Source organism: Pelodiscus sinensis, chromosome 4, assembly GCF_049634645.1.
Source record: "Pelodiscus sinensis isolate JC-2024 chromosome 4, ASM4963464v1, whole genome shotgun sequence".
In the NCBI taxonomy this organism is placed as follows: domain Eukaryota; kingdom Metazoa; phylum Chordata; order Testudines; family Trionychidae; genus Pelodiscus; species Pelodiscus sinensis.
Genome location: NC_134714.1, coordinates 134,136,897 through 134,162,405, shown reverse-complemented (window position 1 = coordinate 134,162,405; position 25,509 = coordinate 134,136,897). Strand labels below are relative to the sequence as shown.

General features: G+C 63.3%; 3 protein-coding genes across 3 annotated transcripts; 2 read left to right on the top strand and 1 right to left on the bottom strand.

The window, feature by feature from the left end:
• The first annotated feature begins 725 nt into the window (after positions 1 to 725).
• Positions 726 to 7,418, top strand: LOC102463037 (E3 ubiquitin-protein ligase TRIM69-like). Its single transcript, XM_014579172.3, has 6 exons — positions 726 to 1,927; positions 2,031 to 2,126; positions 3,230 to 3,463; positions 3,618 to 3,640; positions 3,739 to 3,863; positions 4,368 to 7,418. Exons 1-6 carry the CDS (start codon positions 1,529 to 1,531, stop codon positions 4,907 to 4,909), a joined length of 1,419 nt encoding a protein of 472 aa, XP_014434658.2. The 5' UTR covers positions 726 to 1,528; the 3' UTR covers positions 4,910 to 7,418.
• A 1,543-nt stretch (positions 7,419 to 8,961) lies between these two features.
• On the top strand, positions 8,962 to 14,737 carry LOC106732765 (uncharacterized). Its single transcript, XM_075928720.1, has 2 exons — positions 8,962 to 9,114; positions 10,452 to 14,737. The coding sequence occupies exon 2, from the start codon at positions 10,460 to 10,462 to the stop codon at positions 13,007 to 13,009; it is 2,550 nt and encodes an 849-aa protein (XP_075784835.1). The 5' UTR covers positions 8,962 to 9,114; positions 10,452 to 10,459; the 3' UTR covers positions 13,010 to 14,737.
• Positions 14,738 to 16,815: 2,078 nt separating this feature from the next.
• Positions 16,816 to 25,294, bottom strand: LOC142829300 (uncharacterized). The gene is made up of 2 exons (XM_075928731.1): positions 25,144 to 25,294; positions 16,816 to 21,832 (listed from the first exon to the last, which is right to left on the bottom strand). Exons 1-2 carry the CDS (start codon positions 25,205 to 25,207, stop codon positions 19,695 to 19,697), a joined length of 2,202 nt encoding a protein of 733 aa, XP_075784846.1. The 5' UTR covers positions 25,208 to 25,294; the 3' UTR covers positions 16,816 to 19,694.
• Positions 25,295 to 25,509: the final 215 nt, after the last annotated feature.

Below are 25,509 nucleotides of genomic sequence, written 5' to 3'. Positions count from 1 at the left end.
AGCAGGAGGGCCAGGGGCCAGGACTCCTGGGTTCTAGCTGAGGGAAGGCAGTGGGGGATAGTGGTTAGAGCAGGAGGGCCAGGGGCCAGGACTCCTGGGTTCTAGCTGAGGGAAGGCAGTGGGGGATAGTGGTTAGAGCAGGAGGGCCAGGGGCCAGGACTCCTGGGTTCTAGCTGAGGGAGGGCAATGGGGGATAGTGGTTAGAGCAGGAGGGCCAGGGGCCAGGACTCCTGGGTTCTAGCTGAGGGAGGGCAGTGGGGGATAGTGGTTAGAGCAGGAGGGCCAGGGGCCAGGACTCCTGGGTTCTAGCTGAGGGAAGGCAGTGGGGGATAGTGGTTAAAGCAGGAGGGCCAGGGGCCAGGACTCCTGGGTTCTAGCTGAGGGAGGGCAGAGGGGGATAGTGGTTAGAGCAGGAGGGCCGGGGGCCAGGACTCCTGGGTTCTAGCTGAGGGAAGGCAGTGGGGGATAGTGGTTAGAGCGGGAGGGCCAGGGGCCAGGACTCCTGGGTTCTAGCTGAGGGAGGGCAGTGGGGGATAGTGGTTAGAGCGGGAGGGCCGGGGGCCAGGACTCCTGGGTTCTAGCTGAGGGAGGGCAGTGGGGGATAGTGGTTAGAGCGGGGGGGCCTGGGGGCCAGGACTCCTGGGTTCTAGCTGAGGGAGGGCAGTGGGGGATAGTGGTTAGAGCGGGGGGGGCTGGGGGCCAGGACTCCTGTGTTCTGCCTCCAGCTGTGGGGCGGGTGGGGCTGGGAGTGACAATCCCACTGGAGCCTGGGGAGGGCAGGGGACGTGACAGGGCACACAAGGGCTCCTGGTGAGTCCATGGAGGCTGAGTCCAGCAATGGCTACTAGCCAGGCTGGGCAGGGTGGGTGTCCCTGGCCTCTGTGCCAGGGGCTTGGAACGGGCAACACTGGGCTAGCTGAACCTTTGGTCTGTCCCTGTCTGGCCGCTCTGCCCCCCCGCCCTAGGAGAGGGGAGTTAGTGGGGTCTTTGGGCCCCCAGCCTCAGGGTGAAATGTCGCCCCTAGATTTTGGGGTGGGTAAGCACAGTGTGTTCCCCTCAGACCTGCCCTGCTCGGCAGGGCTAAGAGCCGGGCTGCCTCCTGCGAGGCTGAGAAATGAGTCCAGCTCAGTGCGTGTATCAAATTTCTGGCCATTCGGGGGTGGTTGTGCGAGAGAGAAAGAGATTCTGTGTGTGTGTGTGTGTGTGTGTGTGTGTCTGTGGCCTCGGTGTGGGTGTAATTCTGGCTGTCAGCATGTGTGGGGGAGAGCGATTGTGCGTGTGCCTGTGCCTGTCTATCTCTGAGCATCGCTCCCTGGCTGGGTGTGTTGGGCCCTGCTCCCAGGCACACCCCCTGTGGGTGATAAACTCACCGAGCGCAGAGCAAACCTAACCTGTCACCCAGCTGGCCGCACCTTTCCCCGGGTTTCCCTGTGGACGCAGCACACAGCAGCTCCTGGGCTCTCTCCCGGGCTCAGGGAGGGCAGTGGGGCCTGGTAGTTACAACAGGGGGAGCCAGGATCTGCCCCTCATGGCTTCCAATCCCCCCCAACTGGGCTGTCTCTCGGAGGAGTTCTCCTGCCCTGTGTGCCTGGACTGGCTGCGGGCTCCCGTCACGCTCCCCTGCGGCCACACCTACTGCCAGGGCTGCATCGAGACAGCGTGGGGCACCATGGGGGTCCCTCCAGCCTGCCCTGAATGCCGGGAGCTCTGCCCCGACCGGAGATATGCCCCCTGCAGGCTGCTGGGCAAGCTGATTGACCAGGCCAGGGGGGTGAGCCCTGGTGGGGCAGGGGAAAGGGTGCGCCCAGAGGGCAGGGGCCAGGGCTACAACGAACCCCGGAAGATGGAGGGAGAATGCAGCAGGGAGATCCGCGGGGGACCAGCCACGCACGAGAACCCCACCCACCAGGCCACCGTACAGCACCAGGTGAGACGGGGAACCTGGGCTCTGTCCCCCACTCTGGGGGGAGTGTGGGGGCTCTGGCCTGTGATCCCCCACCCTCACCTCCAGCCTGTTTCCTGCCCTGTAGGAAGAGCCGGCCTCAGCTGAAGCCCAGCTGGAGTCCAGCCTCGCTCAGCTCCTGCGGCTGAAGAGGGAGGTGGAAGAAAGGATTTGGAACCACCAGGTACCTGGGGCTGGGTGGCGGGAAGGGCAGGAGCCTGGACCCCCCACCCCCCCACATGGGCTCTGGGGGCCAGCAGGGCCGAGTAGCTGTGAAGGGCAGGGCTGGGGGTATCTGTGACTATGCCAGAGACTTGAGTTTTCCCATCGCTGGGAGATAAGAACAGCAGAATGGCCAGACGGGGTCAGACCAAAGGCCTGTCTCACCCAGTGGGCTGACGGCCGGGCCCCGGAGGGAGGGAACACAACAGGGAAGCATCAAGTGTTCCCTCCCCAGCTCCTGACAAACAGAGGCCAGGGACCCCATCCCTACCCAACCTGGCTAGTAGCCACTGATGGACCTAACCTCCAGGAATCTATCTAGCTCTTTTTTGAACCCTGCTAAAGTCCTGGTCTTCACCAAATCCTCTGGCGAGGAGTTCCACAGGTTGTCTGCGCCCTGCGTGAAGAAAAACTTCCTTTGGTTTGTTTTAAACCCGCTACCTGTTCATTTCATTGGATGACCCCTAGTTCTGATGTTATGGGAGCCAGTAAAGAACTTTTCCTTGCTCACTTTCTCCACACCTGTCCTGATTTTATTGACCTCTGTCATATCCCCCCCAGTCTTTTTAATCTCTCTTCATATGGGACCCGTTCCAAACCCCTCCGCATTTTTGTTGCCCTTCTCTGAATCTTTTCCCATGCCAAAGGTAGTTTTTTGAGGTGAGGCAACCACATCTGCACACAGTATTCAAGATGGGGCTGTACCCTGGATTATCCTCGCTCCCTTTCTTAACGATTCCCAGCTTTCTGCGTGTTTGCCTGGCGCTGCGCATGGAGTTACCTGGTCCGCAGTGGAGATGACTTACAGAAGGATCTCGAGAGCCGGGGGCCAGACAGTAGTAGCCACAGAGAGTAGTTAGGTAGAAGCTGCTGGATACTCGAGTAGCTGGAGGAATATTACTCCAGTGTAACCTCGAGGTGCCTGGGGGTTGTATTAGCAAGCACGTGGGCTGCTGGGTCCCCAGAGAGGGTGAGCAGGATGCAGGCAGGTACCTGGGAGCGCTAGCTCCTGGGGTGCTGGTCCCGCTGCATCCTCTGGGCACTGGGCGGGTCCCTGTTCTCCAGGCGACGGTGCTCGGCCTGGGGGATCACATCTCGGCGGAGTTCGGGAAGCTGCGGGGCTGGCTGGCTGCCCGGGAGGAGCAGTGGCAGGTGGGGCTGCGGCAGGCGGGCAGCAGGCAGCTGCGGGCGCTGGAGAGGAACCTGCAGGAGCTGGAGGGGAAATGCCACGCGGCGCGGGAGATGCTCATGGAGACCCAGGGCCCCCTGCCCCAAGGGGACGTTGCGGAGTTCCTGACGGTGAGTCCAGCGCCCCCTAGTGTGGAAGAGCCCCGTGTCTGCTCCCCACCCCACGCAGGGAGTCCCCGGAGCTGGCGCCCCAAGTCCCACACAGGGCCTTAAAGAGACAGAGCTATACTTATTGCTTCTCTCTCTCTGTGTCCGTCCCTCACAGGACATCAAATCCTTCCTGACCTGGTAAGTCCGCCGCGTTCCTTGGTCCCTCCCCACACCCCCTTCCCCATTGCTCAGTCCCTAATACGCTGTGGCCGGGGCGGTTCTCCCCCCTTATACAGGGCGAAGCAGCATCTGGCTACGCCTCGTGGGCCAAATACAGGGTCCATGTGGCAGATCCTGGGGCAGTTTAAAGGGCCAATCCAGTATACTGCCTGGAAGGACATGAAATCCATCCTCAGCATCGGTAAGAGAAAAGGGCCCAGCAAGGGGTGCTCTCCCCTGGCAGGCAGGGCTGGTGCCAGGGGGCTCTGTGGGGCAGGGAGGGGGCAGGGCCCAGCAGGGGGCTCTCTCCCCGGGCTGGCCCAATGCACCAGGGTGGTGCTAGGGGGCACTGTGCTGCAGGGGACCAGCAGGGGGCGCTGTCTTCTGGCAGACAGGGCTAACCCTGTGCCCCAGGGTGGTGCCAGGGGGCGCTGTGGGGCAGGGCCCAGCAGGGGGCGCTCTCCCCAGGCAGGCAGGGCTGTCCCAGTGCACCAGAGTGGCACTAGGGGGCATTGTGCTGCAGGGGACCTGCGGGGAGCGCTCTGGGTTGGCCCAGTGCCCCAGGGTGGTGCCAGGGGGCGCTGTGGGGCAGGGCTCAGCAGGGGGCGCTCTCCCCTGGCTGGCAGGGCTGGCCCTCAGCAGCTCAGTGCTGCAGGGGGCCTCGATTTAACCCTCCCTCCCCCACCCCCTTCTTGTCCCTCTCCAGATCTGCCGCAGGTGACGCTGGATCCCACCACGGCTCATCCCTGCCTGGTTCTCTCAGAGGATCGGACCCGGGTCCGGGACGGACACCACCGCCGGCCCCTCCCCGACACTCCCGCCCGCTTCGATTTCTGCGTGGCTGTGCTGGGCGCGGCGGCGTTCGCCTCCGGGAGGTGCTACTGGGAGGTGGAGGTTGGGGAGAAGCAGGCGTGGACGCTGGGCGTGGTCCATGCCTCCATCAACCGCAAGGGGAAGATCCAGGCCTCCCCCAGCAAGGGCTTCTGGGTCATTCGGCTCCGGGGCGGGACTGAGCTCATGGCCAAGGACATGCCCCCAGTGGTGCTCCGCCCCCAGAACCTGCCCCACAGGATCGGGGTCTACCTGGACTACGAAGGGGGCCAGGTTTCCTTCTACGACGCCCACAGCATGTCCCACCTCTATACCTTCAGCGCGTGCTTTGCAGAGAGAGTGTATCCCTATTTCTGCCCCGGGCTGTATGATTCGGGGGGGAATGCTACCCCCCTGAAAATCTGCCCCCTGCCCTGAGTCAGCCTTACCCTGCTCCGGGGCCAGACGGAGCTGGTGCCCCCTAGCAGGGAAAGGCCCCTTGTCCCATTTCCCCAGCCCCCTGAGCCAGCCAAGCCTCTGCCCAAGGGCCAGCTGGCAGCTGGAGCCCCTAAAGGGGTCAGGCCCTGTGATCCATTCCCCAGCCCCCTGAGCCAGACAATGGATTATTGATGAATGGCCATCATCCTCAGACTCGTCAGAGCCAGCTGTTTGGTTCTCCGAAGCAAGAAGGAACGGAGCACAAGGCCAGACTGCACCCTGCCAAGCAGGGACTCCAACAAGATCCTCATGGACATGCAACCCAGCACGAACCCCCAATGTTTCCTCTACTCTTTTCTACCCATGCGCGGATTTTTTCCATCTGTGTAGAATAAATTTTGTTATGTGCACCGCAGTGTGTGAAGATGTGCACCACCAGGAGAAACACCAACCTAGCGGTGGGTATCCTGCTAACCAGCTAGGCAGTATTCGAATTTTTCCTGCGTCCCGCTTCCAGGGAATGCTGGCTCCCAGCGCGACGCCGTGGCCGGAAGAGCTAGTGTGGTCCTGGGGGCACACACGGGAATGGTGAGTAGGAGCTGAGAGGTGATTCCCACTGGGGCCCTGCTGCTGGGGTCCTGTGTCCAGTTCCGGGGCCCCCACTCAAGGACAGTGATGGATCGGAGAGGGGGCAGAGAAGAGCCGTGAGAAGGGTCAATGGGTCGGGCAGCCTGCCTGAGAGAGATTCCCGGAGCTCTGGCTAGTTCCAGGAGCACAGAGGGCTAAAGGGTGACTTGGTCGTGCTCTGTAAACACCTCAGGCAGGAGCAGAACAGTGATCAGTGGCTGTCCAGCCTGGCCGACACAGGCCTAACACAGCAGTTCCCAAACTTTTCGGCATCGTGCCCTCTTTTTGATTTTTGAGGAACCCTCACACCCCCACTCCCAAAAACATAGCAGCAAAATTCAAAGTGGGATTGACGGGGGGGGGGGTGCGTCTGGGTTGCCTCGTGCCCCCCCTGGAATTTTTTCACGCCCCCCAGGGGGCACACCCCCCAGTTTGGGAACCCATGGTCTAACAGGAACCAATGGCAGACCAGTTCAGACTGGAAATAAGGGGCATCTTGGGGAACTCACCCTGAGGACAAGAACAGAAGGCTACGTCTAGACTGGCATGATTTTCCGCAAATGCTTTTAACGGAAAAGTTTCCCGTTAAAAGCATTTGCGGAACAGAGCGTCTAGATTGGCACAGACGCTTTTCCACAAAAGCACTTTTTGCGGAAAAGCGTCCGTGGCCAATCTAGACGCGCTTTTGCGCAAAAAAAACCTCGAACGCCATTTTCACGATTGGGGCTTTTTTGTGGAAAACAAATCTGAGCTGTCTACACTGGCCCTTTTGCGCAAAAGCTTTGCGCAAAAGGACTTTTGCCCGAACGGGAGCAGCACAGTATTTCCGCAAGAAGCCCTGATTTCAGACACTAGGAAGTCAGTGTTCTTGTGGAAATTCAAGCAGCCAGTGTAGACAGCTGGCAAGTTTTTCCGGAAAAGCAGCTGATTTTGCAGAAAAACTTGCCAGTCCAGACACAGCCAAGGTATTGCAGTGGGACCCTGAACGCCAACTGCAGATCAGCTGTTCTTGCGGCTACACCGTGAAACGACAGTGTGACAAACACGGCTGGGTGAGTGTTCACAAGTAAAGCTGCTCCTGGCTACAGCTGGTGGGGCATTTTCCAAAGAGGGAATATGTTTGTGTGGGGAAGCATGCCATGGAAACACTGGGATGACATTTCCGGGAGCAGGATACGGGGGGGATCAGATCAGGGCATTTCAATGTTTTGTTTGCTTGTTTCATTTTGATTTTTTTAATTTTATGTGACCTAATTCTCAACTAGGCTTGGAAGAATTCGATTGGCATCTGCTAATGTTGTAAATGTCAATTTTGCCATCCACGTTCCCAAAGTGATGAAAAACTATTCCACTGGTAATCATGGACAGAGAATCAAAACACAAAATGTGGCATGAGAATTCAGCCTTTGTCATGAAATAGTTGTTGGGCACACTCAGAATTTCCTGCAGCTCTGACACTTTACACTGATTAAACTTTTAAAAGTTTAAAAATAAACATCAGCATCTGTCCTGAGTAGAAAATAGAAATCTAGTTCTCCCAAGCTGAATATTCATGGCTATAAATGTAAACCAAAATTAAATTTAAACTATGTGCTGTATAGAATATTTAAATGATAAATGTGTGCATATGCAAACTATATTTCATACACAATATGTCATAGTGTTTACTATAGTGTGTACTAAGTGTTGTACATTTACTATAACTATACATCATTGTTCATAGAACATGACTTTTTTAAAGATTGAAATTGGAGCAAAGTGATTTTTCCCCAAAATGTCATTTTGCAGGACTTTTAACAAAATTGTTTAGAAACCAAAAAGGTGAATTTTGACCAACACAATCAAAATAAAGCCCAAACCTGAACGGCATTTTGTGTTTATTGAGCCCTAATGGAAATTGTTTTGATTAGGAAAACCCTGACATTGCAGTTAGTACAAAAGCTGATTTTCTTCTATTTTTTATCAGAAAATAATTGTGTGTGTGTGTGTGTGTGTGTGTGTGTGTGTGTGTGTGTGTGTGTGTGTGTGTGTGTGTGTGTAAAATGTACAATTTGCATTTTCACTTTGTTATTATGAGGAAAAGTCAAATATCGAATTGGGTGTAAATAGAAGGATTTGATTCAGTTTAAGCAGAAAGTTAATGTATCTGACTATTACAAAAATAATTTCTATTCCGTTTCCACTAGAGAAAGTGAAACATTTTCACTTTGGCTGTGTCTAGATTGGCCAGTTTTTCCGGAAAATCAGCCGCTTTTCCGGAAAAACTTGCCAGCTGTCTACACTGGCCGCTTGAATTTCCGCAAAAGCACTGACTTCCTAGTGTAAGAAATCAGTGCTTTTTGCGGAAATACGATGCTGCTCCCGTTCAGGCAAAAGTCCCTTTTGCGCAAAAGGGCCAGTGTAGACAGCTCAGATTTGTTTTGCGCAAAAAAGCCCCGATCGCGAAAATGGCGATCGGGGCTTTTTTTGCGGAAAAGCACATCTAGATTGGCACAGATGCTTTTCTGCAAAAAGTGCTTTTGCGGAAAAGCGTCCGTGCCAATCTAGATGCTCTTTTCCGAAAATGCTTTTAACGGGAAACTTTTCCGTTAAAAGCATTTGTGGAAATTCTTGCCAGTCTAGACGTAGCCTTTGTGTTTTAAAAAAAGCAGCACAATTGAAAAAGTGAAGATATGTCATTGTTATATAAATATGAACTTGCACCTAGTTTTGATCAGATGCTGTCTTAAATATTGCCTGTGGTGTAAAGCGCTTTCATTGGGATCAAGCGGAAATAAAATGCATTGGTTTATGTTCCAAATAGGGATTTTTGTTTCATTCCACCAGGCCAGAGGCCTGTTATATTTAAAAAATATATCCAGTTGTTTTGATGGGGAATAAAATCAACATGGGTGAGTTTTGTCTAGTTCTGGTGGGGGGGGGGGGGGGGGAGTTGAAGGATTTGATTTCCTATCAAGTCAGCGCGGGGTGTAGGCTGCTAAAATACTTGGAGGCTGGATTCGTGTCCCTGCAGGTCTGTGCTGGACTCTCCAGGAATTAAAGATTAATCGTTCTTGGAAGACGGCCACGCAGGGACACCTCCAGGAACATGGCCAACAAAAACGGGTGGCTCCGGTTGGGGTCCAGTGCCATCACCCCACCTGCCCTACGGGGGGTGCAGAGGGGGCTGGGGTGCAGAGGGGGCTGTGTGCGAGCAAGGGGGTGCAGGGTTGGGAAGCTGCGGGATGCCTGGTGGGGTTATACAGACTGGGGGGGTTGTGGGGGGACCCTATGCGTGTGCCTGGGGTGTCCCTAGGGGCTAGGGGGTGCCCAGAGGGCCATGGGGCGGGTGCAGAGGGGGCGCTGGGGGCCCAGGGCACCGCCCCCCACCCCCGTGGGTTCGGGGCTCCGGCTCCAGCGCTCCCGAGCGCCAGTTCAAAACCCCCGCCTAGGAAGTGCGTAACCGGGAGCCGCTTTAGCGCCGGGACCTTCCTGCTGCCCGCACCCGCCCACCCCCGGCCCTGGGCTCGGCGCCGGGTGGGCCCTGGGGCCGGATCGGGGCCCCCCGCGGGGATCCAGCCGCCCGCTCCGCGGCGCTGGTGAGTCGCGGCCGCCCGGAGCCAGGGAGCGAGCCGAGCCCAGCAGCCTCCCCGCATCCCGGCTGGCCCGGGGGGCGCGATCCCCCCCAGCCGGCTCCGGGCGCACGGGGCGCGATCCCCCCCAGCCTGGACCGGGGCGCACGGGGCGGGGTCCCCCCAGCCTGGACCGGGGCGCACGGGGAGGGGCCCCCCCAGCCTGGACCGGGGCGCACGGGGAGGGGCCCCCCCCAGCCTGGACCGGGGCGCACGGGGAGGGGTCCCCCAGCCAGGACCGGGGCGCACGGGGAGGGGTCCCCCCAGCCAGGACCGGGGCGCACGGGGCGGGGTCCCCACAGCCTGGACCGGGGCGCACGGGGAGGGGCCCCCCCAGCCTGGACCGGGGCGCACGGGGAGGGGTCCCCCAGCCAGGACCGGGGCGCACGGGGAGGGGTCCCCCCAGCCAGGACCGGGGCGCACGGGGCGGGGTCCCCACAGCCTGGACCGGGGCGCACGGGGAGGGGCCCCCCCAGCCTGGACCGGGGCGCACGGGGAGGGGTCCCCCCAGCCAGGACCGGGGCGCACGGGGCGGGGTCCCCCCAGCCTGGACCGGGGCGCACGGGGCGGGGTCCCCCCAGCCAGGACCGGGGCCCCCCCAGCCAGGACCGGGGCGCACGGGGCGGGGTCCCCCCAGCCTGGACCGGGGCCCCCCCAGCCAGGACCGGGGCGCACGGGCCGGGGTCCCCCCAGCCTGGACCGGGGCGCACGGGGAGGGGTCCCCCCAGCCAGGACCGGGGCGCACGGGGCGGGGTCCCCCCAGCCAGGACCGGGGCGCACGGGGCGGGGTCCCCCCAGCCTGGACCGGGGCGCACGGGGCGGGATCCCCCAGCCCTCTCGGGGGTGACCCTGGGTTCAAGGCCGCTGAGCTGGGCTGGGCCCAGTCCCTGGATGCCAGCGCGGGGCAGCAGGCTTAGCGCCCGGGCTAGGGGCTGTTGGGGGAGCACCTGGCTCGCTTGCTGCCCCCCCCTTTGTCAGCCTGGTTGCAGATTTGCAGATTTCTTCCTCTTCCCCCCCCCCCATGCTGAGTGTCCCCTCCACAGTCCGGGACCCCACCCAGCACCTTGTCCTGGGGAGAGTTGCAGTGCTCCGCCCCCCCCAAATTGGGCCCCGAGTGTGTGTTCACACCCCCCCCTTCCCAGTAATTACATCCTGCAGCCTTTCAATCCCGGGGACTAGAACCCGGAGACCCGGCTCCCAGCCCCCCCCCCCCCGGCTCTTCCCACTGGACCCCGCTCCCTCCCAGAGCCAGGGATAGGGGCTCGGGGCCCAGCACTCCCTGAATTTCTCTCTTCTCGGCACAGTGCCAGCCATGAGCGGGGCAGAAGAGCGCAGCCCCTCTCCGTGGGCGGAGGAAGAGCCCCGGAGCCCAGCTGGCTCGGAGCGGGAGATCTCGTGTGACATCCAGTGCTGGTCGGATAACGAGGAGTGGGGGCCAGACAGCCCAGCTGGCACTGGAGCAGTTGGAGACATCCTTTCCCCACCGGACGGCAGCCCCGCAGCCTACGGGACCAGCTACCCTCGTGGCTTGCACCATGACGGCAAGCTGGGTCTCCACACCGCCTCGCACGAGGACAGCGAGCTTGGGTTGCACGCTGGCTCAGATGAAGATGGCGAGCTCGACTTCCACCATGGTTTGCACGAGGATGGTGCACTGGGACTGCATGACGGCTTGCACGAGGATGGTGAGTTCAGGCTGCATGCCGGCTCAGACGAAGACGGTGAGTTCGGCTTCCCTGCTGGCTCAGATGAAGAAGGCGAGTTCGGGCTGCATGCCAGCTCGCACGAGGACAGTGAGCTCGGGTTACACGCTGGCTCAGATGACGATGGTGAGCTCAGCTTCCATCGTGGCTCAGAAGAAGACAGCGAGCTCGGTTTGCACACTGACTCGCACAAGAGCGACGAGCTAAGCTTCCCTCGTGGTTTGCACGAGGATGGCAACGCCGGGTCGCACGCCAACTCGCACGAGGATGACGAGCTAAGCTTCCAGGGTGGCGCGCATGAAGACAGGGAGCTCAGGTTGCACGCCGACTCGGATGAGGATGTCGAGCTCAGTTTCCGTGGGGTTTCGCACGAGGACCGGGAGCTCGGGTTGCACGGCGGCATGGGGAACCCCCCTGCCTTTGATCTCGCTGGCAGTTCGCACCCAGCCTCTGCAGCGTGGCCTCCCCTGGGCCACCCACCTTCCCACCCTGCCCCGTCGGCGCGCCCCTTCCAGTGCCCGGAGTGCGGCAAATCCTTCGGCTCCAACTCCACCCTCGCGCAGCACCGCCGCATCCACACGGGGGAGCGGCCCTACAAGTGCGGGGAGTGCGGGCGGGCCTTCAGCCGGGGCTCCACCTTCCTGCAGCACCAGCGCACCCACACCGGCGAGCGGCCCTACAAGTGCCCGGACTGCGGCAAGGCCTTCAGCCGCAGCTCCAACCTGCTGCAGCACCGGCGGGTGCACACCGGCGAGCGGCCCTACAAGTGCCCGGACTGCGGCAAGGCCTTCAGCCTCAGCTCCACGCTGCTGCAGCACCAGATCATCCACACCGGCGAGCGGCCCTACAAGTGCCCCGACTGCGGCAAGAGCTTCAACCGCAACTCCAACCTGCTCAACCACCGGCGCACCCACACCGGCGAGAAGCCCTTCCCCTGCGGGCTGTGCGGCAAGCGCTTCTCGGAGAGCTCCACCCGCACCCAGCACCAGCGCACCCACACCGGCGAGCGCCCCTTCCGCTGCGCCCAGTGCGGCAAGGCCTTCAGCCTCAGCTCCACCCTCATCCAGCACCAGACCACCCACTCCGGCGAGCGCCCCTACCAGTGCCCCGACTGCGGCAAGGCCTTCGGCCTCAGCTCCACCCTGCTGCGGCACCGGCGGGCCCACGCCGGCGACAAGCCCTTCCGCTGCCCGGACTGCGGCAAGGCCTTCGGCGTCAGCTCCCACCTGGCCCAGCACCGGCGGGTGCACACCGGCGAGCGCCCCTTCCGCTGCCCGGACTGCGGGCGCGGCTTCGGGCAGAACTCCCACCTGGCCCAGCACCGCAAGGTGCACCGGGGGGCCGGGGACGCCGCCCGCCCGCCCGGCCCCCTCTACATCTGCGGCGACTGCGGGAAGAGCTTCCGCCAGAGCTCCCACCTGGCCCAGCACCGCCGCACCCACACCGGCGAGCGCCCCTTCTGGTGCGGGGACTGCGGGCGCGGCTTCTCCCAGAGCTCCAAGCTGCTGGAGCACAGGCGCACCCACACCGGCGAGCGCCCCTACGCCTGCCCCGACTGCGGCCGGGCCTTCGGCCACAGCTCGGCCCTGGCCCAGCACCGCCGCACCCACACCGGCGAGCGGCCCTACGCCTGCGGGACCTGCGGCAAGAGCTTCAGCCAGAGCTCGGCGCTGGTCCAGCACCAGCGCATCCACACTGGCGAGAAGCCCTACCGCTGCTCTCGCTGCGGCCTCAGCTTCCGCTACCTGCTGCAGTACACGCGCCACCAGAAGGTGCATGCTCAGGAGGAGGTGCTGGGGCAGGAGCGGGCGGGGTCGGCGCCGGAGCCCTCTGCAGCGTTAGAAGGGGCGCCGGAGCCCTCTGCAGCGTTAGAAGGGGCGCCGGAGCCCTCTGCGGCGTTAGAGGGGGCGCCGGAGCCCTCTGTACTGTTAGAGGGGGCACCGGAGCCCTCTGCACTGTTAGAGGGGGCGCCGGAGCCCTCTGCAGTATTAGAGGGTCCGCCGGAGCCATCTGCACCATTAGAGGGGGCGCCGGAGCTTTCTGCGGCGCTCAAGGTGGTTCCAGACTCCCCTACGCTAGAGGTGGCACCGGGGCTCTCTGCCAGGCTCAGGGTAGTGGCCGAGGAGGGGGCGACAGTGGTGCTAGGCATGGGGGTATGAAATTCGCCCCCCCTTCCCCACCAGGGCAGATGTGGGGGACGCGGCAGAAGTGACGACGGAAGGAAGAGGAGGTGAAGGCAATGGGGGGCTGAGGGAAGAAGAGAAAAGTGGGGCGTAGGGGGAGACACATTGGGAACCCTCTGAAATCGATACGAATTAGCGGGCAGGTTTGGGTCTGAACGAAACGGCTTATACAGCCGGGGGGGGGGGCTGGGAGCCAGGACTCCTGGGGTCTGTCCCTGGAATTGGCAGGGGAGCGGGGTCTAGTGGGTAGAGCGGGGGTGGGGCTGGGAGCCAGGACTCCTGGGTTCTCTCCCCAGCTCCGAGAGGGATGTGGGGCCTAGTGGGTAGGAGCGGGGGGGCGTGGATGCCGCTCCGGGTTCCCCGTGCCAGGGGGCTGTTAGGTTAGTAGAGGCCGTGCCGTAGGGAGATGGGGCTATTGCCTTCGGGGCGCCGGCTGAGGCCGGCAGGTGGACGGGGACTAAACAGGGAGTGAGTTGACCATTCACAACCTCACCGCTGCCGCTGGCACTTAATAGACAGGACTCTGATCCCTCCTCTTCCCCCCTCCAGCAACACAGAGGGAGTCCCCATTAGACCGGAAGTTTAGCCACAGCTCTGGGGGAGAGGGGAGTCTAGTGGTTAGAGCCGGGGTGGGGGTTGCTGGGTTCTTTGCCCAGCCCTCCCTCTTCACTGTCATTATGTCACCGCGAGGGGCATGCCACGCTGTGCCTCAGTTTCTCCATTTTTAAATTGGGGATAAGTAATGCTTCCGGGGGGGGGGGGGGTTTCCTCGAGTTTAACCCATGAACATCTATGCAGCCCCATGGGATACCCTGTTACTGACGCCCGGAGGGGTTGGGGAGTTATTTCCCACACGCCCACTTCCTGCTGCGGTGCGTGGGTCCAGGTTTATCATCCCAGCTTGGGGTGGGGGGCAGCAGAGCGGGGGGCGGGCGGTAGCTGGTAGCCACGCTCTCAGCCGGGGCCCTGTGTTCCTGGCCCTTCTTGTAATAAAGACCTATTGGCATAGCAGCAGCTGTGTTCTTCTGTCACACGGGTTATGGGTTTCCATTCCCCCCCGCTCCCCGCTCTAACTTATTAGCCCCCACGCCCCTCCCGGATCCTGGGAGGGCTCTCGTCGGCCTGTGACGGGTGTGCGTGTGTACCAGCAATCCAGCATCCTCCGCCGGCCGTCGGAAGTGTGCCCAAAGGTTTGCGGCAGGCAGCCTCTGTACTCATCGCTTTCCGCATGGCCTTCTCTTCGGTCTCCATGCGGCGGGGGAACCCACGGGCGTGGCCCGTGAAGGTCGGGGTCTCAGAGACAACACAGAGACCCCCTGCTCCAAAGCGCCCCGGTTGCTCGTTACTGGCTCACCTGGGAAACCCACAAGAGGCCCATGAAGACAGGAAACCCACCGCAGCTTCAGCGATTCCTAGGCCAGAAGGGACCCGTAATCACCTCCTCTGAGCAAAACCAGCAGCCTGCCCCCAATCAACCCCTAAAGCGGATCTCTTAGAAAACCACAGCAACCTTCATTTCACAATGGCCAGTGATAAAGAGATTCCCACCATACTCCTTGGACAGTCATAGTAGACTAGGCAGCAGATTTAAAACAAACAGGAAGTATTTCCTCATGCCACGCAGTGTCAACCTGTGGAACTCCTTGCCATTGGATGTTGGGAAGACCGGGATTTTAACAGGGCTCGAAAAACAGCTAAATTCAGGGAGGTTAGGTCCATCAATGGCTACTAGCCAAGATGGGCAGGGATGGAGTCCCTAACCTCTGTGGGAAACTGGGAGTGGGTGACGGGAGGGATCAGTTGATGGTTCCCTGTTTTGTTCACTCCCTCTGGGGCACCTGGCAGACAGGACCCTGGGCTAGATGGACCTTTGGCCGCACCCCGTCTGGCCGCTCTACGGTGACCATTGTTCCAAGATCAGAACCCCCCGCCTTTGACAAGATGCACCCTGGCTCCAGTGCGAACGAGGCTAACGTCAGCGCCCAGCTCTTGGATGGTTAGAATCTTCGGCTTCTGGACGGCAGAGCCCCCCGTCACCCCTGAACTTTTTGCTTCCCGCACAGCTATGTCTAGACTGGGCCCCGGTCACCCCGGAACCTGCTCTGTGGTCAGCGACATCCCTGGCGCTGCCTTTGAGCGGCTCGCTGGGGGCATCATGCGCCGTGTGCTCGGACCGGAGGGGTGGGAGGCGGGGCCAACGACTGCGTGGGTGGAGACTTGAGGGAGGAGGCGGGGCTCGGGCAAGGGGTGGCGTGGGGACGAGTCCCATGGTGGCGCAAATTCCAAGCCAAACACAGAGGTAAAGCAACCCCGTTTATACATCCCAAGGCCCCGTTTGCTCACCGGGAGCGTGTGGCCAGGCAGGGAGCCAGGTGATCCCCCAAAGCTTTCGCTGCCCCGCTTTTCCTGGGGTCTCACATTCCTGCGGCGGCTTCCTGGCGAGACACGGCTGCAGCCCCCACACCGACTGGTTCGTGGTCCAACTCCTCCTCGCCTGGCCTTCCCCATAGCCAGCTGCCCCACCCCTACGCGCCCTGCCTGGTGGTGAAGATCGCAGGCTGCGCTCGGCGCTGTGCGAATAGCGGCAGAAGGTCGATCCATCTGGGCCCAGCTCTGCGATGCTTTATCCCTGGCTGTGCGCACACCGACAAAACGTGTGTCCCTCCAGCGCATCAAAACCCCCCCCCGCGGAAAATGTGCCCGAAGGTGGGTCGTGTGGCATGGTTCGGCCCGGGGTGGTTTGGCTCATGAAAACCTCAAACTCCATCACCGCCACGCTGGAGAGGCCGGTCCCACGGCACTGCCCACCACTGTCCCAGGTAAGACAATAATCTGAGACCGGCGCGCCAGGGGGAAGACTTCAAAAGCCAAGCCCAGCCCGGAAGCCACATGGCGAGGAGCTGTGGCATGGACACCACGCCGATCCGCCGGCGTGCCGGGACCTGGGAAGACGCGTCCCGAAGAAGGAATGCGGCTGGACCCAGCTGTGTGCAAACTCAGTGTGGCCAGGACATAATCCAAGCAGCACCTTTTATTTCAGGGCCATGAGCAATTTGTTGCCGGCGGTTTTGGCCCCGTGGGGTAAGCAGGGCCCGTATAGGGCTCATCGGAAAGGCATGAGCTGAGCCTGTGCTTACCAGATCAGCTCCCAGAGGGGCCGAGCACCCAAATGACATGTAAATGGGTGTGAAGCCGGAGTGAGTCCATTCACTGTCATGCATTTTTCCAGGGAGAGTGCAAGATTTACAGGCGGGGAGCTGAGTTTACCCCACGGTGACCCCTGAGGGAAGGACTTTTACGGGATCTGTAGGAGCCCAAGTGGGCAGAAGAACCCAGCTAAGCCAGTCTGACGCCCAACCCCCCTCTAACCACTAGCCCCCACTTTCCTTCCAGAGCTGGAGATGGGCCCCAGGTATCCTACCACTCACCACAGAGACCCCACAGAGCCTGGGAAAGTCCTGGCTCTCAGCTCCTCCCCGCCACCCCACACAGCTTTAACCGGCTAGACCCCACTCCCCCACCCTGGGAAGGCCCAGCAGCTTTGCAAAGCACCATGGGTAATGTTAGTCCTGCAAGGGGGCATTGTGGGAGCTGTAGTCTGGGCAGGAGCCAGGTGAACTTTCAGGGATTTGCCTCATTCCCAGGCAGCAGATGGGCTGTTAATCCTGGAACCTACTGATGGCCATTTGAACACTGGGGCTGCTATTTATAGCCTCCCACAGGGCTGCTGTAAGGACAGCCCGGGCGTCACGACTCCTGGGGCATAGGCCCAACTCTGGGCATTAGAGCAATCGACATGTTTATTAATCCAATCACACCCCCACACATACACACTGCAAGCCCCCTTCCTCCGAGGGAACAGAAACCAGGCTCCTGGATCTTCACATGCGTCTGTTCTAACCACTGGTCCCCACGCCCCCCCCCCTCGGAGCTGGGAAGAGAACCCAGGAGTCCTGGCTCCCAGCCCCTCCTCCCCCCTTCTCACCTGACGCCTGGGGGGGGAGGGGTGCTGGCAGGACAGGGCGTGGCTGCACCATTTCTCACCCCACCCCCCCCCGCTCCAGGGGGAAACGTCTCACGCTGGGCTCCTGCCCCACGGCTGGCTCTGAGCCAAACGCCGGATGTGTCGTTCCCTCCGCCCGACACACGGGGGGGGGGTCTGTCAGCTAGACTCACCGGCCCCCCACCCCTGCAAGCCCCTTTGAGGCAGACAGCCGGGGTAGGCGGGTGAATGAGACCCCCCCCCGATGGGGGGGGGGGGCAATGCGGAGGGGGCGTGGCCCGGGGAAGGTGAGTGCGAAACCTGCGAGACAGAAGGTGGGAGGGAGGGAGGGGTGGATGATGGAGGGGGACGGACGGACAGACAAGAGCTGTGTAGGGGGACAGACGGAGGGAATATCTGGGGACAGACACGGGCCAGTAATCTTAGTGTCGCTCACCATTAGGCCCAGCCCCTCAGAGCTGGGGGGCGCCCTACAGCCACTGAGGTGAGTGAGGCTGAGGGAGCCAGGGGCCTACCTGAGGCTGGGGCTGACCCGAAGGCAGGTTTCCAACAGGCCCAGGGGAGTTAGGAGCCCCAGGCACACGTGCGACAGGGTCACTCCCTGGTAGGGGCTTTCTCCAGGCGTCTCCTGGAGCCCCGAGGCTACTCAAGCCCGTCGGGGAGCAATCGGGTGCTGAAAGTCCATGGCGGAGTGCGGGGGGGGGGTCTCCGCAGCTCCCCTTGGCTGGGAACTGCAGCCAATGAGAGTGGTGCGAGCCCCTAAGCCCCGCCCCCTCCTGCATCCCAAACCTCTGCCCCTCCCCCCTCCCGGAACCGCACCCCACACTGTAACCCCCTCCCCCAGCCCTGAGCCCCCTCCTGCACCCAAACTCCCACCCAGAGCCCTCACCCCTCTCCCCCTTCCGCACCCGAAGGCCCAGCCTAGCGCCCCCACCTGCACGCTTCCCCCTCAGCCCCACCCCCTCCTGCACCCCAAGCCCCTGGCGGGAGGGGGGATGGAGTGAGCCGGGCAGGGGTATTCGGGTTTGTGTAACTGGACAGTTGCCAACCCGGCCTCCTAGGCCCTACGGTCACAACAGGAAGAATGATGATCTGGAAACTGAGGCTCGAAATCCCCTGTAGCCTGGGCCCCTCAGCATTACCGGGAGGGGGATGCCAGCTGGGTTCCGCCTGGCACATCTCAGGGGCTGCCCCCCAGGGAGCTCCTTCCTCCCCCTTGGGTCGTCCCAATGGCACAGAGACGGGGCCGGAGAGACTCTGCCGGGCCCCCGGCCACGCGGAGGAGGGGGGCAGGACGCGCTCAGCGCCTGAGGTCGCCCAGCAGCCGATGGCAGCAGGACCCAGGTGCCCCGGCCTCAGCTTCCTGCAGCCGCTGGACCCCTTCCCCGCCCGGAGCCAGGCCTAGCCCCCACGGCCCGGAGATCTGCGCCAGGCTCCGCATGAAGCGCTGGAGCCACGTCCCACGGGTGCTGGATTCTCGGGGCGTGGCATCGTGACACGGCAGCCCTGGGAGCAGCCAGCTGTTCCACCCCAAGCACCAACCCTGCACGCCCATTGGCTGGTTCCCGGCCAATGGGAGCTAGAGGGGGCGGGGCTAAGGATAAGAGCAGCACGCAGATCCACTTGCATGCACAGTGCCAGAACAGGCCGGAAGCTGCCTTAGCACCCCCACTGCCCACGCCCCATCGCTGCCCTAGCCCTGAGCCCTCCCCCAAACCCAGAGCCCCCTCCTGCTCCCCGAGCCCCTCGGCTCCAGCCCCACCCCGGAGCCCTCGATCCAGTCAAAAGGTGTAATTATGTTGGGGCACAGACATCAACGATTTTCTTCAATTGTGTCGCAAGGAAAAGTTTGAAAACCTCTGCCCTATGGGGTCATGACCCCGCCCCGTGGTGCTAAAGATCCAAGACCCCCGCACTGGTCTCCCACGTCCCTATGGAACCGTGACCCCACCCCATGGACCCCAATGGCCCTAAAGATCCAAGACTCCCCCCTGGTCTCCCACGTCCCTATGGAACCGTGACCCCACCCCAGGGATCCCTATGGCCCTAAAGATCCAAGACCCCCGCACTGGTCTCCCACGTCCCTATGGAGCCGTGACCCCACCCCAGGGATCCCTATGGCCCTAAAGATCCAAGACTCCCCCCTGGTCTCCCACGTCCCTATGGAACCGTGACCCCGCCCCATGGACCCCAATGGCCCTAAAGATCCAAGACTCCCCCCTGGTCTCCCACGTCCCTATGGAGCTGTGACCCCACCCCATGGATCCCAATGGCCCTAAAGATCCAAGACTCCCCCTCTGGTCTCCCACGTCCCTACAGAACCATAACCTCACCCCCTGGATCCTCATGGCCCTAAAGATCCAAGACCCCCCACTGGTCTCCAACATCCCTATGGAGCCATGATCCTACCCTATGGACCCCCATGGCCCTAAAGATCCAAGACCCCCCCTCTGGTCTCCAACATCCCTACGGAGCCGTGACCCCACCCTATGGACCCCCATGACCCTAAAGCTCCAAGACCCCCCACTGGTCTCTCCCGTCCCTTCAGAACCATGACCCCACCCCATGGACCCCCATGGCCCTGTAGAACCAAGCCTCCCCCCCGTCTCCCACTACAGCCACTGCCAAGCACAGCCTGGCCGGCCCAGCCCCGCGGGCTCAGGCGTGGACTTTCTGGTGGGTGCGGAGGTGAGTCCGAGCCCGGAAGCTCTTCCCGCACTGGGCGCAGGGGTAGGGGCGCTCCCCGGTGTGGATGCGCAGGTGCTGCCGGAGGTTGGAGCTGACGGTGAAGCCTTTGCCGCAGTGCGGGCAGCGGAACGGCCTCTCCCCGGTGTGGGAGCGCTGGTGGATGAGGAGGTGGGTGCTGACGGCAAAGGCCTTCCCGCACTGGCCGCAGCGGTAGGGCTTCTCGCCGCGGTGCGTCCGCTGGTGCTGGGCCAGGTTGGAGCCGCGGCTGAAGGCCTTGCCGCACTGGCCGCAGCGGTGCGGCTTCTCGCCCGAGTGGGCCCGCTGGTGCCGCGTCAGGTTGGAGCGGAGGCCGAAGCGCCGCCCGCACTGGGCGCACTGGTGGGGCCTCTCCTCCGCGTGGCTGCGCCGGTGCTGGGCCAACTTGGCGGCCTCGGCGAAGCCGGCCCCGCAGTCGGCACAGCGGTACGGCCGCTCCTCCGTGTGCCCGCGCTGGTGCACCAGCAGGTGGGAGCTGAGGCTGTAGGCCTTGCCGCAGACGCCGCAGCGGTAGGGGCGCTCGTCCGTGTGCCGGCGCCGGTGCCGGGCCAGCTGGGAGCGGGCGGCGAAGGTCTGGCCGCAGTCGGCACAGGCGTGGGGCTCGCCGGGCGGGTGGCAGGCCCGGCGGTGCTGAGCCAGCCGCCGGGCGTGGCGGAAGGCCCGCCCGCAATCGGCGCACTGGTGCGGCTCGCTGCCACGGTGCGTCTCCAGGTGACGCCGGAGATTGGCCTTCTGGCTGAACCCTTTGCTGCACTGCGGGCACCGGTGGGGCCGCTCGCCCGTGTGGATCAGCTGGTGCTTTGCCAGGTTTGAGCGTTCGCTGAACCCTTTGCCGCACTGCGGGCACCGGTGGGGCTTCTCCACCAGGTGACTCTTGCTGTGCTGGGCCAGGGCCGAGGCAGTCCCGTAGGCCTTGCCGCAGGCCGCGCACTGGTGCGGCCTGTCGGCCAGGTGGGCCTGGCGGTGCCGGTTGAGGGTGGAGCTCTGGCCGAAGGACTTGCCACACTCCGGGCAGCCGTACGGGCGCTCACCCGTGTGGGTGCGTTGGTGCTTGACGCAGGCCGAGCTGCGGGAGAAGGCTTTGCCGCATTCGCCGCAGCGGTACGGGCGCTGGCAAGCCGGGGCAGAGGGAGTTCCTGGCTCGGTGGCTCCATCCCCCTCAGCCAATGGCATCAGGGTCAAGGGTTCCCCTTGGACCGTCAAGTCAACATCCCCATTGAGAGGTTCCATCTTGGCCATGGTCATCCATGTTGAGTGCCCCTCTTGGGTCTCCACATCAATGTCCCCATTGGATGGAGCCTTGGGGTCTTCACACTCCTCCTCGGGCTTAGGGATGGCCAATGGCATCAGGGTCAGATGTTCCCCTTGGATCTTCACGTCAACATCCCCATTGAGCAGTTCCATCTTGGCCATGGTCATCCATGTTGAGTGCCCCTCTCGGGCCTTCACGTCATCATAGGCCTTGGCTGGCACCGTTCTAGCATCTTCAGCCTCCTCTTCCTCAGTCTTACAGGCAGGCAGTAAATCGGAGGCCGTACATCCCAGCTGGCCCAAGCCACAAACGTCCATGTTTGGAGGCATCGTCTTGACCACAGCTGTCCACTGAGGACATCCCTCCTGTGCCTTCGCGGCACCATCCCCATTGACAGCCTCCATCAGGGCAGCCTCCTTCTCAGTCGTCGTCAATGACCCTGAGCTCCAGCGTTGCCTTTGGGCGTTCAGAAGAACAGCCATCGCAGGAGGCGCCATCTTGGAAGCCTCCTCCTCCTCCTCGACCTTAGGAACAGTCAGTGAGATGGAGGCTGAATGGCGCTGTCGGGCCTTCCCAGGATTGTCCATGTTGGGAGTCAACACGTTGGCCATGGTCATCCTCGTTGCCTGTCCCCCATGGGCCTCCACAAGATCCCCGTTGAGACATGCCTCCTTGGCCACTTCCTCCTCCTCAGTCTTGGGGCGGGTCAGTGACACTGAGGTCACACGTCCCTCGAGGGCCTTTCCGGAAACATCCCCGATGGGTGGCGCCATCTTAGCAGCTCTCTTGTCCTCCTCATGCGGACATCCGGACCCAGGACCTGCAGGACAAGCAAGGGGTGCTGAGGAAAAGGGACACCCCTCGTGGGCGCTTTCTGCGCCTCGGCCCATGCATGGAGGCGGGACCAGGGTCTGGGGACAGGAGAGAGACACCGGATTGGGGATGGTTCTGCTCACGCTCCCTGGCGGCCCGAGACACATAGAGGCGGGGGCCTGTCTGGAGAGATGGCAACACCGGGTACTGCCTGTCTTAGAGAGCAGGCAGATAAGAGGACGTGGGACTCCTTCATCCACCCATCCACGCACGTTCCATCTCGCCGATGTCCACACACGCCTCTCCGTCCGTGTGTCTGTCCCCCATCCTCCCATCCATCCACCCTCCCGCACCTCGCTGCCTGTACCCTTCGTCAGCTACCTGTCCCTCGCTCTGCCAGACACCCCATCCACCCCCACACACCTCGTCACCTACCTGTCCCTCGCTCTCCCAGACACCCCATCCACCCCCACACACCTCGTCACCTACCTGTCCCTCGCTCTCCCAGACACCCCATCCACCCCCACACACCTCGTCACCTACCTGTCCCTCACTCTCCCAGACATCCCTTATCCTCCCCCACACACCTCGTCATCTACCTGTCCCTCACTCTCCCAGACACCCCATCCACCCCCACACACCTCGTCATCTACCTGTCCCTCACTCTCCCAGACATCCCTTATCCTCCCCCACACACCTCGTCACCTACCTGTCCCTCACTCTCCCAGACACCCCCTATTCACTCCCACACACCTCGTCATCTACCTGTCCCTCACTCTCCCAGACACCCCCATCCACCCCCACACACCTCGTCATCTACCTGTCCCTTGCTCTCCCAGACACCCCCATCCACCCCCACACACCTCGTCATCTACCTGTCCCTTGCTCTCCCAGACACCCCCTATCCACCCCCACACACCTCGTCATCTACCTGTCCCTTGCTCTCCCAGACACCCCCTATCCACTCCCACAACCTCGTCATCTACCTGTCCCTCGCTCTCCCAGACACCCCCATCCACCCCCACACACCTCGTCATCTACCTGTCCCTCGCTCTCCCAGACACCCCCTATCCATCCCCACACACCTCATCACCTACCTGTCCCTTGCTCTCCCAGACACCCCCTATCCACCCCCACACACCTCATCATCTACCTGTCCCTTGCTCTCCCAGACACCCCCTATCCACCCCCACACATCTCGTCATCTACCTGTCCCTTGCTCTCCCAGACACCCCCTATCCATCCCCACACACCTCATCATCTACCTGTCCCTTGCTCTCCCAGACACCCCCTATCCACCCCCACACACCTCGTCATCTACCTGTCCCTTGCTCTCCCAGACACCCCCCATCCACCCCCACACACCTCGTCATCTACCTGTCCCTCGCTCTCCCAGACACCCCTTATCCACCCCCACACACCTCATCACCTACCTGTCCCTTGCTCTGCCAGACACCCCTTATCCTCCCCCACACACCTCATCACGTCTGTTCTCCTACTCACACCCCTCACTGTCTCCACCCCCTTCATGACTCTGGGTAGCTACCCCATCCGTCCCCACACACCTCTTTCTCTCCATCTACCCACCTACACCCCTCTGCGCATCCCACCTCCTGCCCGCAGCCCCCCCGGTCCCTGAACCGCCTGCAGCCCCCCCGTCCGCATTCCCCACCCCCTGAAGCCCCCCACCCCTGCACTGCCCTCAGCCCCCCCGCCCGCTGCACTGCACGCAGCCCCCCAACCCTGCACTGCCCGTAGCCCCCCTGCAGCCCCCCGCCCCCGCCCGCTGCACCGCCTGCAGCCCCCCGCCCACATTCCCCACCCCCTGCAACCTCCCCACTCCTGCACTGCCCGCCGCCCTTCCCCTCCCTCTGCCCACAGCCCCCCACCTCTGCAGCCCCCCTGCACCACCCGCAGCCCCCTGCCTGCTGCACCACCCACTGCCTTTCCCCTCCCTCCGCCCGCAACCCCCCCTTGCAAACGCCCCGCACCTCCGGATCCGGGTCCCTCCATCCCCTTCCCTGCGCTCCTGCACCCCCTTCCCTGTTCCCCCCCACTCCCATCTTCCCATCCCTGAGCCCCCGTCCCGCCCTATACCCCTTCCAGCCATCCCCATACTTCCTGCCCCCCCCAGCCACCCAGCCTCACTCCCCTGTCGCTGTCAGTTCCCCCAGCTTGGGCCCCCAACCCCATCTCTCCATCCATCCTGCCGGCTGCATTGCCCCCCCCCCCCCACCATGCCCCCTCTGTCCCCACCCCCAGCCCTGCCCCCCGGCCTGTCCCTCCGTCCCACCCATGCTTAGCTGTCCCCACGCGCCCCCTCGTGCTACCCATCCCAGGGGGCTCTCGGGCCCGCCCGAGCCAGGCCTCGTGTGGGCTCAGCCGGGCGGGGGGAGGTGCCTGCCAGGCCATTCCCCAGTGGGGTGTCAGGGTGAGGGGGGGCAGATCCCAGCCAGGCTGGGGGTGGGCAGGCAGAGGCGGTGGAAGGGGAGGCAGGTACAGGGCGGGGGGATGGATGGAGAGACTCAAGAGCAAGAGGCGGAGTGGCGGGGGGGGGCTGCAGGGGCGGGGGGCTGCAGGGGCGGGGGGCTGCGAGCGGTGCAGGGGGACTGCAGGGGCGGGGGGGGTGTTGCAGGCGGTGCAGCGGGGGGGCTGCGGGCGGTGCAGGGGGGCTGCAGGGGCGGGGGGCTGCGGGCGGTGCAGCGGGCGGGGAGGCTGCAGGCGGTGCAGGGGGGCTGCAGGGGCGGGGGGCTGCGGGCGGTGCAGCGGGCGGGGGGGCTGCGGGCGGTGCAGGGGGGTGGGTGGCAGCGAGCGGTGCAGCATGCGGGGGGGCTGCGGGCGGTGCAGGGGGGCTGCAGGGGGGCTGCAGGCGGTGCAGCGGGCGGTGCAGCGGGGGGGGTTGCGGGCGGTGCAGGGGGGCTGCAGGGGCGGGGGGCTGCAGGGGGGCTGCAGGCGGTGCAGCGGGCGGTGCAGCGGGGGGGGCTGCGGGCGGTGCAGGGGGGCTGCAGGGGCGGGGGGCTGCAGGCGGTGCAGCGGGAGGGGAAGGGGGGCTGCGGGCGGTGCAGCGGGGGGGGCTGCGGGCGGTGCAGGGGGGCTGCAGGGGCGGGGGCTGCAGGGGGGCTGCGGGCGGTGCAGCGGGGGGGGGGGGTTGCGGGCGGTGCAGGGGGGCTGCAGGGGCGGGGGCTGCAGGGGGGGGCTGCGGGCGGTGCAGCGGGGGGGGCTGCAGGCGGTACAGGGGGGCTGCAGGGGCGGGGGGCTGCAGGCGGTGCAGCGGGAGGGGGGGAGGGGGGCTGCGGGCGGTGCAGGGGGGTGGCTCACCCCGGCACCCAGCGGCTCTGGCGGCGGCAGCTGCCGGCTCCGTGCGGGGCGGGCCCGGCTCCATGCGGCCCCCGCTCCCGTCCGCACCCCGCGGGGCAGGAAGCGGCAGAGAAAAGCGGGGCGCCCCCCCCCCCCCGCACTCCGCAAAGCACCATGGGCCGGGGAGTTCCCCAGGCAGAGGCTTGTGGGAGCGGTAGTCCCAGCGCCTGTGTCCCTGGGACCCAGGAATCCCGGGTCCCCCCCCCCCCCCCGTCTCCTCGGATCCCTCCCGTCACCCCCCCCTCCCGCGCCCAGCCAGGGACTGCCTTGCTGTGAACTTCCCCGCCACAGTGCCCCAGCTTGGGATCCTCCCATCTAGCCGGTACC